We start from the raw sequence: 12,972 nt of genomic DNA on the forward strand, positions 1-12,972 counted from the left end.
AGAGAACAGAGAAATTGTACGAGGTGAAACTGAGGTGAGCTTTATTTATTCAATCACTTTCTTGCCAGCACATGCGTAGAATATAATTATCTCTCTGGACAGGAAGTGGAGCAGCAGCCATTTTGACATGTTAATGACTTCAGGCCCATCAATCACACTTTCCGACACCGTGGTGTGGCTGCAGAATATATATACACTCCTAAATGGTCTCACAAACACGTACTCACTCAGACACACACACACATGATTTTACACCTCTCACTGGAGTGGTACAGCCAGTGAATTCACTCACTTCTGACCTTAATATTAGTTGGTGGAGCAGCCATGTACACACACACACACACACATGCACACGTACACCAAAACTATTCTTGCGCTTATTCAAAGTTAAACTTACATTGAGATGCACATATAAATGAATGGAATAATCGCTGACAGCTTGATGAGGGAGAAACAGTGTGACTATGTGAAAAACTGCTCCAGTTGTAATGAGCCAGTTCTTTAAAAGCTTTTTAATAGCAGTGTACTTTTTCTCAATGACCACCAACTGGGCCGACTCAGCTATCTTCACATAATGGCTGCATTTGACCATTGTGCATTGTGTCCACAGTATTATGTGCATTTACATCAGAGAAAAAGCTGTCCATCTTAACCGTCAAGGTTTTTATTTGACTAAATGTCTTGTTGTCCTTTGCCAATTTTGCTGTTTCCCCCATGAAAAACAAATGATCTTCAGAATTATCAGTTTACCATTGTCACTCATTCAGTATACCGCATGAGAAGTGATGCAGGGCTCTATTAGATTGAGGTGGAATATAGATGAGATGGTGTGGTGATTAATAAATCTCTCAGCCAGTCACATCACTGGTCTCGTTAGTCTGAAGCAGCTGTGCCAATCACAGTGACGCATGAAGACAATAGCTCAGCAAACAAAGAGATGCTTCTTGAGGAAATCATATTGTTGACTGGATGGTGCAGAGCTGCACAATATGAACACAAAAGGCCAAATGTGTTGTTTTTTTTTTTTTAACAATGATGGTATAAATAAAAAATAAAAAAGTTTGGTGAGGGATATGATCACAAGTCAGTGCTTTTTCAGTCTAAATTCTGCTCTGTCTCATGTAAACAGTTACATCATGATGACTCATCATCATGATGAGTGTGCATTCCAAGACTAAAACATTAAAATGCTGGAAAACTGAAAAAAAAAAATTAATAAGTTGGAAAGGAGGTCATGATGCACAGGATTAATGCAGCAGGCCAGGCAGAATAACAAGTTAGAAGTGACCAGTCAGCCCCAAAATACCAAACAGAAAGAAAGTGAATATCAAGCTAATGAAAATAGTAAACTGTCAGAGTGCTACTTGCAGTGGTCATTGTGCCGCCATGAAAAACAGGGCCTCAAAATCTTTATTTCTCTGAAAACAAGGGAAAAATCATCTATTTGGATGGGAGATGAAGGATGGCAAAACATGTACACCTTTTATGTTGAGCTCATGCCCAGATCTGGGTTAGCTTAGTGTTGAGTTAGTCATTGAGTAGTGCAAGCTACACAAGCTTATACGTAGCATCACTCAATGTAGATTTATTGTTTCACACCATATATAATTATCAGTTCTATTAGCAGTTTTGTCAGCTTCTTTGCTTTAACAGTTTTGTGAAGGCAATGTTTATCTTTTAATTGCTTTTACCATATATATATATATATATATATATGTATGTATGTATATATATATATATGTATATGATACTCACTTTAGGAGGCATCCTGATGGGCAAATGGTTAATGTGTTCACTTCCAGTTCAACTCTTAAGTTACAATGGAGTTGTAAATCTGTCCAATGTTTGTTAATTTAGTGTTTATTTTCAGGTGTGACCTACCATGTTTGTCACAAACCTACTAATAGAACAAACCTGTCAAGAAAATCGATATTTTTAGGTTTTCAACAAACGCTGCAAAATTTGGGAATTCAATATTGCTTTTATTGTAATTGAGCATGGGCATGTCAACAAAATTTTCACTGCAGCCCCCGTGTTAGAAACAAGATAATAAAAAGATAAGAAAGATAATAAAGTGAAATAAAGATAATAGAATAAAATAAAGTAACATGCAGATAAAATAAACTAACATGCAGTCAAATAAGCATATGCATAAATGCAATAAAAATATACCGGAAATAAAAATATTCTAAGACAATAAAAACGTACTACATCAATAAAATACAAACAACAGTTGAAATATACTACAATGTCATGTCATGTCATATCTGCACATCAACTACAGTATGGTTAAGATTAGGGAAAGACAAATAACAAATACGACAAATAAAGTTTGGGTAAGATATGGGTAGACAACAAAATACGCTGCTTCTCCACACTCTGCAGAACGACACATATCTCAGATCTGACACCCCTGTTGGCAGTCCAAAATCACTTCCCTGTGCTGTTCAAAAGCACTGCTGAAAATGACAGCAAAATTGTTAAGGTGGTGATAAATTGGTTAGAATTAGGCACAAAAACTTGGTTCATGTAAAGATCAGTGTTCGCCTTTAAATAGGACCTTCGTCATCATGGTTACCATGGTAATGGGAAGTGAACCCACCAGGCACATGACTCCCTGCATTGGCACTTGCGTTTATATAAATTGTGAGGTTTGGAGTCATCCGATATGAACTTACTTCCTTAAGATTCCGGGCAGGTTTGGAATTAGCACTTGATTTTTTCCTTGTCACCACTAATGTAAAGTTTTGGTGCTTGAAGTCTCTCTGACATGCATTCCACAGCTCAATGAGATGTGTGATATTCAAGTACTGCATGTGTACAGTACTGACACACACACACAAACAGTTGCATGCAGAAGTTTGGGCTCCCCTGGTTAAAGTTTCTGTTAAATGAGCAGACGATGAACTGATCTCGGAAAGTTAAAGATGAGACCTTCTTTTCAACATTTTAAGTAAGGTTAGTGCTTCCTTTTTTTGTTTTGGACAATTTTAGAGTGAAAAAAAGAAAAGGAGCACCATGCAAAGGTTTAGGCACCCCCGAGCGATTAGAGCTCTCAGATAACTTTTATGCAGGTGTGTCTGACCTTAATTAACTTGTTAGGGCTTTGGCCTGTTGACTGTCATCATTAGTAAAGGCCAAGTGATGCAAATTTCAAAGCCTTATAAATACTCTGACTCCTCAAACCTTGTCCCAACAATCAGCAGCCACAGGCTCCTCTAAGCAGCTGCCTAGCGAATTAAAATAATTGATGCACACAAAGAAGAAGACAGAAGAAGTGTTATCCATCTGACATGAGACAGTCGTTATAAGTAAATTCATCAGAAAAGACTGAGAATGATCCTTCAATTTCAATTTCACCGATCAAAGTAACAGTAGATCAACTTCATGCCTGACTGGCATTGTATGCACTGTATGACTCTATACTCACTGCCATTAATGTCTGTGTGTGTATGTGTGTGCGTGAACATGTGCTTTCCTCAGTGGGTGTTTTGTGTGTGTATGTATGTGTGGGTCTCTCAGCTATTTACCCTCCACTGCGCTGAATTTCCCTCGCGACCTCAGTCATCTCACTCAGAAAATGACAGTGGGTTTTGTGTGTGTGTGTGTGTGTGTGTGTGTGTGTGTGCGTGTGTGTGGTTATCGCCTGTGACATCACCACCCTCATTTCCTCTCTTGTTATTGTTGAGCCTCTCTGGATAGAAAGACTAAATAATGAGAAAGAGTGGGAGCTTTGGGTCCGTGTGTGTTGCTGTGTGTGTGTGAGAGAGACAGTTGATGTCTGTGTATGTTCTTCATCATTTTTAGATGAATTCTTGAATTGTAATATTGCATGCAGATGCATCTGACTTGACAATCAAAATAAAAGTCCTCTGCAGAGACCTGTTTAAGAACCATTTCTGACTTCATGGGAGCTTAGTTCCTAGGTTCTAGTCTTTTTAAAGGTTTAATTTACAGATCCAAACAGGTTTTTTATCACTCTTTTATTTTTCTTATTATTAGGCTATTATACCTCCAGTCCTTCCATATCAAACTAATTGTTTTCCAGCCATGCATCTCCAATGTGTGAAGTCCTGTGTTGCCGTAGGCTTTGCCATTAGTGTGCATATAGATCAAGAAATTACTAGTAAATGCAGTAGGACTGTTTTAAACTTGCCTCTCCATTGCAATGATCCTTGTCAGCTTCAGTGAAATTGCGGTTATTTTGGAAATGCAGGAGCCAGTTTGATTGATGGATGGTTTGTTCAACGTGGTCAAATCATGCACCGGCTCTGCCCTCTGGGGAGGCGGGGAGGAGGACCTAGCAGAGTGATCAGGATCCTGAAAGAAGCTGTCAGTCAAAGTGCTTTTATTAAACGCGGCTCTTAAATACCTCAACACATGCAAAAATACACCCAATGACCAGCGTTAATGCATACGTATCAAATGTAAAATTACTACCTTTCAGTTCAGAACTTGTTCATGCAAACGCGTGCAGCTGTACATGTGACACACAGCTTTGAGTGGTGTTAAAGATATCATAAGAAAAAGCCTATGGGGAAAAATAATGAATGGAGTCCACATGTCCAGTTAGCCAGCTGAGTTGTGTTATTCTGCTGTTGTCTTAATCTTAAAACTCACAGCTTCAGATCCGATCGAACAGCACAGGGGAATCCCATCCTACATAACTGTGGACTCCTAGACTAAAAAATATGCTTGCCTGCATTGGTTTTGATCCAGGCATACACTCAACACTACTCTCGTGTTTGCAGATAAGTTAGTACTTATCAGACGTTTTGCCTCATTCAGAGGGCTTCATCATCTAAAAACACTGCTGGTGTTTTGCAGTGAAAATGGTGCAAACATTGTTCAAAACCCTCTTAAGCACATGAATACACAAAGACCAATTACACGCTGGTACTATATTATTTATTTACATTTATTCAAATGTCCAAATCACTGAATATTGCAGCTTTAAAGCTTAACTCTTCAGCTTAAAACCATCACAGTCCAATTTGCCAGTCTATAGTAGGCAGGTGCCTGAGCCTGGAGTACATTGGTTTTCAAAATCAGTCGTTATAAGAACTCAGTGTGGCTTTACCCACCACAGTTGTAGCTGTGTAACATACTGTACATGCATGAATGAAAACTAAACAGTATTTCCTAATTTCCTGTTGTAAATTGTCATGGGAAACATACTTCAAACAAATAAAAACTTCATTTTCTTAACTTTTTACTTTATATGATAATTAGGAAGACGAGAATGATATGTGGTCAGTGGCTTTAACACCAGAAAAATATCTTTATTCATAACAGAGAGATGGTAAATGAAACATCTGCTGTACCCAATGAAACTTCGTTCGTCTATGTTTGACAGTAGCTCGGGCCAAAGCAAGAATGTGGGAGAGATTGCAGCATCTGGTGTTTTGTGCAGACTAAAGCCCAGTAAAAAAAAGCTTAAAGCCAAATTACGACCAAGTCTGCGAGCAGGCGTGTTCGTGTACTTGTCTGTTATGCTTGTGTGTGCAAGCGTGTTTTTGGCAGTTCAGAGAAAGAGGCAGACTTAAAGAGAATGGATTTCAGTTGGCTGTTACACACCAGAGCATTTCTCTGTTTTATCCAGAGGCCGTTGTCTGTGTATGGCGCACTCCACTGTAGCCTCTCCACTGTTTAAGCTAATGTGAAAACACCATAATTTGGCTTTTTTTTTTGGGGGGGGGATTTCATATTATTCTCCTGTTAAATATTGAACTCTATTCTAATGTACTTACTGCAGAGCTGTCAGGAGACTGTCATTCAAAATACTGCAGCATTCAACATTTCCCCAAATTGTTTTTAGCGGCAGCGGAAAAGCGGAGCGATGTTGCCATGAGATGACTTTGTGGCTCCAGTGAATAACTTCTACTTGTTTGCCTGCAATAAGTTTGGCAGTCGAGGATGCTTGATGATTCACACTATTTCAAACTGGGCCAAAAGCTGCTTTATTAGTCCAGTGAGATGTGAACAAATGTTTTTTTTTTTTTTTTGAAGTGGCAGTAAATTTTAACGAGTTTGGATACAAGGTCTGTTGCTCTGACGGCAGGACACCTGTGTGTGTGCGTGTGTGTGCGTTAGGTCTGAATGAATCCCCTAACAAATAATATTTCAGTTATATGCTACATGTTTTTTGGCATCCTCTGTGTGTCGTTCTGATCGTATTCCACTCTGTTTATGATTTTGTGCTATTCTGTGCAAATCCCGCTATAATTAGCTGGAGTCCTAACTGGAATTGGACTTTGATGCCAGTTTATCAGGCCAGAGATTTTAACACGTTTCCATGTGAATGGCCTGTAAACACCAGCTGTTCAGTAAAACCGCTGTCACTGTGTGTCCAAATCACACTGAGACAAAATGGATTCTTCACAGTCCATTTAATTGTAGGCAACCCGACCATACTGGACACAGGGCTTTAATGGACTGATTGAGCATTAAAATAAACATTTTAAGTGCTCACTTGGCTGTAATGCTCAAATGACTGACAAAAGCCGTTCCCTGGCATATCATGGCTATTTCCTGTCAAACCTGTGAGATCGCTGCAATAAAATGCGAGTTATGTGGAAATGAACATTATGTTGCAGGGTTTCGAGTATTAAAATCACATGTGAGATGTAAAAGTATGACATGCTCGTCATATCGGGAGACAGTCTGTAGCCTTTCTAGACTTGATGAATAATTTGTCTCCACTCCTCTGCAATGCTAACACTTCCATCTGAAGTAATAAGCAAGTTCAGTCAGTTGTTTATTTTAGAGTCACCGAATTATTCAAACACAAGCTCAGATAAGAGTATACATCATGTCACCTGGGGGATGAATGAGTCAGTGATTGTTTCGCTCTTTAACCTCACCACTTTAAAGTCTAACAACTGAGCATGCAGATCTGCTTTGTGTTCTCCTTTGAGATTAAAACCAGTCCACCAAAGAGAGAAATTAATATTTGATTTTGGTTTTATGACGACACCCTCTTGATTGCATTAACCATTTGGCAGTTTGGCATGCTGTTTTTTTAAGTTGTTTTTTTTAATGCAGACAAAAAAGATCTTTATAGCCAATCAAGTCATTCCATTTTACCCTCTCTTGGCATTAAGTAGTAATAGCATCGTTCTGTCATAGGCTGATGATGACTCTAACAGGCAGCCTAATGGCTTGACTTAAAAGCTAAAGTTATTAGAACAAATTTATTGAGTTTGTGTCCTCATAGTCCTGTCAGCTCAGCTCAAAAAATTGATTTAAAAAATTAAACATATTAATTAAGGCTGGGTATCGATTCAGATTTCAAGAATCGATTCGATTCCGATTCTTGAGATTCAGAATCGATTCGTCAGGGGGCGTGGCCGAAGTAACAGCGGTAAAAGTGTAAAGGGCATTCCACTCTCTGCGTGCGGTCATCCTTTTACTGGCGTGTGCTGTCAGCTGTCAACCTGAATAATAAAATGACTATTTTACTAAACAATGAAAAAATTTGAATATGTGCTAAACAATAGCCAATTAAAATATTAATCAAACGTGGTTAATGTGATTTCTGCTCCTGAACCTCAACGCACAGCGTCTGCAGATCAGAGCTGTGCGCCGTCACCTTTATCTTTACGCAGGTTAAGCTGTCATCTGTGTTTGTTTCAAACGAACAAACTAAAAAAAACTAAAACATTTTAAATAAATGCTCATTAATTATTTTCAGGAGCTGCATCAGAGGGATGAAAGAGCCCCACGCGGCTCTGGAGCCGCGGGTTACCGACCCCTGATCTAGTGGATGCGTAACGCAACCCCAGACACCACAGTACGGTAGTTTCTTTCTATGCGCCTTATAATGCGGTGCGCCCTATATATGAAAAAAGTTTTAAAATAGGCCATTCATTGAAGGTGCGCGTTATAATCCGGTGCGCCTTATAGTGTGGAAAATACCTATATAAATGTATAAAAAATCGATCTTAGGACGCGAGAATCGATTTTTTAAAAATAAAATGAGAATCGATTTAAAATCGGCGCATCGATTTTTTTCAACCCAGCACCAATATTAATAATCATCAGACCAACTCTGATTTCAGTTGGACTTAAATGTCCATCTGTCTTCGAGGGGAGATTACCAAGACTGGACTTGAAATGTCTTAACTCTAAAGTTGTAACATTGTCTTATTATGAGATCTAGTGAGATCACATGTTTCTAACTTGGATTAACAAGGTCTCAAATGTAACTGATGAAACCTGCAGACATCCTGCTAGTCTAAGTTGATAGTTATAGTTATAGTATATAGCTTATAGTAGCAAAACCAGGCGGCAGTACAAACTAAAAAATAAAGGAAAATCGGAGAATCGAGCCAATTAAATTTAATACTGAAAGCTGATTATGTGATGTGACCTCACCATAAACTCACCTAGCTGACGCTAAATGTCAGGGATAGAAGATTAACACTTGTTTACCAGCTGTGCGATTTCTTGCAGGACAGTTATTGGTGTGTTTATTTGTTGATGCTGTGTTGAGCTTTAGAGGAAAAAAAAAATCCCTCGTCTGATCCACATCTGATCAAAACGTGGAATGTGACACGCTCTAAGCCTACACACACACACTCACACAAACACTCACACAAACACTCACACACACACTCACACACTCACACACACACTGCATTAGTTAGCTGTGTTCATCTATGTTTAGCTGCTGGAGCTGCCTAGCTGTCCCAAACCTGTCACCATATTACAAGCTACCGCTGAGAGCTCTCTTACACACATACACAAACACACACACACACACATACTGCCCTGTTCTCGTTGTGAAAACAGCTAACACTAACTCTTTGTAGTGGGTTTGAATGACTGCTATAAGGTTACCCTGAAATACACTTTCTCACACACACACACACACACACACACACACACACACACGCTTGGAAGCTTTCTCCCTATTCTAATTGCTGCAATGTGACACTGCTTCCCACATCACAAGAAGAAAGAGGGATATAGTCACAGAGAGAAGACGGGTGAAAGACGGGGAGGTGAAGAGAGATAGGGAGTCAGTATTTAACCTACATCCAATGTCTGGCCGACTGTCTATCTGGCTGGCTGGCTGGCTGGTTGGTGATCAAACTGAAGGAAAGTCCAAACAGTCTGTTCAAGTTCAGCTTGTAGCATATTCATATTCAGGGGTGTGAACTTTTCTCGGCCTCCAAAGGGGGCCACGCCAGGAAACGTTTGAGAGCCCTACGTGCATGAGAATTGTGAGTGTACAATGTATGTGCTTGAGTATGCACTCAAAAATTCCCACAATGGAACAAACTGTGCTGCATTTTATGGATGAAACGGTTATGCAATGTTACACCTGTCAGTGTTGTCCCAAAATGATGAGGATTCATAAGTGTCTGAAATCTCAAGTAGCTGCTCACTGTAGAGAAAACAGCGGAGAGTCTCTTATAAAGGGGGCAGTGAGTGAGTAAACAAGGGAGTGATTTCAGACAGCTGTAACACCTGTGTGAGAGGTTTGTGAAGCGAGTTTAAATTTAATACCTACAAACTCCATGTGTTTGTTTTGTTGAAAATTAGCAAAAAAAAGAAATATATTGATTAATTATATCCCTTCTCTGCATTTTCCAGGTCTTCCAGATTGCCTATGTGATTGTAAAGGCAGCCAACTCACCTCGCCCAGGTAAGCATCCTGCTTCATAATTCGTATTGAGGCAGCCACACACTGTTTCAGGCATTAGCATTTCTACTTTGATTGGAAAATGAAACAATGACTGTGTGATTAAAGTGCCAGATAGAGACTTATTTTCAGTGCTTGTCTTCTCAACAGTTAAATACAATAATTACAGCCTTTTGAGCACATAATCCTCCCACAGAGCATCCACAAGCAATTTGAAAGATCAAGATTACATTCAATAAACTGCATTTTTACTTTAGTCTTTAATGTTCTCGAGGTGCAGGTCTTTTTTTGATTTGAAACCCAGCATCTAGAACATCGTCAGTCCTGATAACTCATTATCTGTAAATGTCACTGGGCTTTGCTCTAAGTAACTTTCTTCTGCTTTCATTATGCATGTAGGTGTGCAGCTATGCAGTGAGCTAAACGCAGAGTAAAGGCTGAAGACAGCAGATGGACTTTGAGGCTTTTACTGGAAGCAGTTGTGAGACTGTTAAACATTATTCGACATCAAATGAGCTTAAAGAGATCAGAAAAAAACATTACACTGTAAACAAGAGTTAGACCAAACATATTGTAAAAATGTATGAATAAAGTAAGAAGGTAATGGCATTCACAAAAGTAGCGGTGGGAGCTGCTGTGATTCACCTCGGTGCTGTGTTCTCTGTCGTCGAAGTGGCCTCTGCCGGTCTCGGAGTCTGTGTTTAATGCTGGTCTGGTTGTGTTCACTGGGAGGCTACTCAGGCCGCTTTTGTTACCTACTTGCTCGGCTCTGGCTCAGGCTCAGGTGCCCATTCTGAGCAGCATTCCCTGTTAGATCCCCCCTTCCCAGCCCTGAAAACCTTGTCCTCTTGATGGTCAAAAGCTCCTGCGCTAGCAGTGTGAACAACGTTGTGGCGAGATCTCAGTCCGACAGGTGGCCAATTCTTACATATTGTACCTTTAAACTAAAAAAGTTAGTCATGTCTTTCAGATAGTCTCATTGTATTGTGGCAGGAAAACTTACATAAAACAGAAACACAGAAACAGAAAAACTGTTAAAATTACATTTCAAGTGAAAAAAAAGAAACTGGCTTATTTTGATAGTTGCAAAGTGTTTCATGGTGTTGGTAGCGGTTCACATGTGCAGTACTCTGTTTTATGCCACTTAATTTGCTATTTGATTTTTCCATTAACTGAACTCACATCACATTTCATCAGTGCTGTAGGTGGAATATCACAGTTTTGGTCAAAGCTATCAAGGAGCATATGGAACTGAATGTTTCGTCAATTTTCCATGTATTTTAAGCAGGGTGACCTAGACACAGTCTTGGATGTCAATTACGGTTTTTATTGATCTTTTCCACTCTCCACAACACACATTTCAAGCATTATTCACCAATATTTTTGTCCACAGGTAACTGGATCTTAGAGCGTTCGATCGACGGCGAGACCTTTGAACCCTGGCAGTACTACGCCATCACAGACACGGAGTGCCTGACAAGATTCAATATTAATCCACGGACAGGACCTCCATCCTACACAAGAGATGATGAAGTGATCTGCACGTCTTTTTATTCAAAGATTCACCCCCTGGAGAACGGAGAGGTAACACTTGTAGCCATCACTGTTTTCTGTGGTTGAATTTAGGTTGGAGTTGATTTGATTAGTGCCTGTGAATTGGGTTGATTCAGGCTGGGATAAATTATGCTAGGTCTACTTCCACTGCATTGAGAAAGTCTGAACTGAGTTTTGTGTATGTAGCTTGTGTTGGATTAGGTTGAACTGAGTAGATGACTTGGGTTTTCTTGGGTCAGAGGTGTGAGTAGGATAAATTGTGTTGGGTTGAACTGAGTTGAGTTAAACTGTGTTACAACTTGGGTTGCAAAATGTTGTTTTTTATTTTTGTGCAATTGGAACACATTTTATCTTTGTGATGTGCCTTGGGCTTTTCTGAATTTTTATTTAGATATTTATAATGGTACAAATATTTAATTTATGCAATTCTAATTCTTGTTATGTGGGTCAAAAGGCTGTACCAGGAGGTGCAGAGCAAGGAGGTAAAAAGCTGTTTAATTTGGCCTTTATTTAGAGCCAGGGTCAGTCACAGGTAGGCAGCTGGAAAAAGGCAAACTAATATACAAATGGAGCAGACAGGAAAAAACCTCAAGCAGGCAGGGATTACAAACATGCAGACAGGGCAAAGATGAGACAATATGATCTGGGACTGTAATCTTGAGAACTGGTTTACACTGAGATACAGTAGCGGACATGAATAGTAAGCAGAAAATGTGAAAAAAGAAGAAGCTCAAGTTATGAGAAAGCATAAAATGTACACGAAGATCATATAAAACAGAAAATTAAGTGAAAATATTGGTAACATATTGTGGTAAAGATATTCACCATTAACAAATTGCTTATTAGCATGTACGTCAGTAGCATATTGGCTATTTATTAATCATTAGACAGACTTATTAATGCCTTATTCTGGGGGTTAGGGTTATTATGGGTTAGTTTTAGGTTAAGATCATAATTCATGAGCAACAACTTCCTTACTTACTACCAATAAGAAGTTATAAGAGGTTATTGAAGGAAAAGTCTTCTGCATGACCATAGTCTACAGCTGGCACTTGTAGAATATAGTCATGCACACTAAGGCATAAATAAATGCTTTTTAATGACAAATAAAGACCCAGTATGTCACTAATATGCATGCTAATAAGCAGCTAGTTAATGGTGAATATCTTTACCTTAATGTGAAATGTTACCAAAATCTTTGTATTAACTCTGGTTAATGAAATAATGAAATGCTACGTCGGTTTTCAAATTAATAAGTAGATCGGCACTTGTTGTCTAGAAAGTGGAGCTATTTCTTTTCAAATGTGCTGTTAATATAATTTTAATCGCTGATTGGATTTTGATTCATTGCAGACACACACACACTGACACACATGTGTGCACAGCACTGTTTACTGTTATGTTGCTTTGATCAGCTGTGTCTGTGTGATTGCACCCAGTAAGAACAGAGAGGCAAGCCTGCTATAACTGACATTAATGAAGAGAAAGAGGATTGCGGAACGCACACGCGCACGCACGCACGCACACACACATACACAAACAAACACTGACACACACACACATGCAGTGAAAACAAACTAATCACACATCTACATCTCCCACACAGGGGCTCTAATTGTAGATGCCTGTCTGAATATGGGTGCTGGTGTGTGTGACTTGCACACGCCTGCGTGCATGTGTGTTTGGCGTGTGTCTTCGTGTGTGTTTGTATCTGTGTCTGTGTCCTGCGGGGGAGCGCTAGAGGGTGTGCGAGCTGGAAGATGTCAAGA

At 39.4% G+C, this 12,972-nt stretch overlaps 1 protein-coding gene across 1 annotated transcript in view; it reads left to right on the top strand.

Moving 5' to 3' along the window:
• lama2 (laminin, alpha 2) overlaps positions 1–12,972 on the top strand; it is a 153,672-nt gene that overhangs the window by 10,298 nt on the left and 130,402 nt on the right. The window contains exons 4-5 of the mRNA XM_041959394.1: positions 9,601–9,652; positions 11,043–11,233. Of these exons, the coding sequence (XP_041815328.1) occupies positions 9,601–9,652; positions 11,043–11,233 (243 nt within the window). The remainder of the gene's footprint in view (positions 1–9,600; positions 9,653–11,042; positions 11,234–12,972) is intronic.

Source organism: Chelmon rostratus, chromosome 18 (genome assembly GCF_017976325.1).
Source record: "Chelmon rostratus isolate fCheRos1 chromosome 18, fCheRos1.pri, whole genome shotgun sequence".
NCBI classification, from domain to species: domain Eukaryota; kingdom Metazoa; phylum Chordata; class Actinopteri; order Chaetodontiformes; family Chaetodontidae; genus Chelmon; species Chelmon rostratus.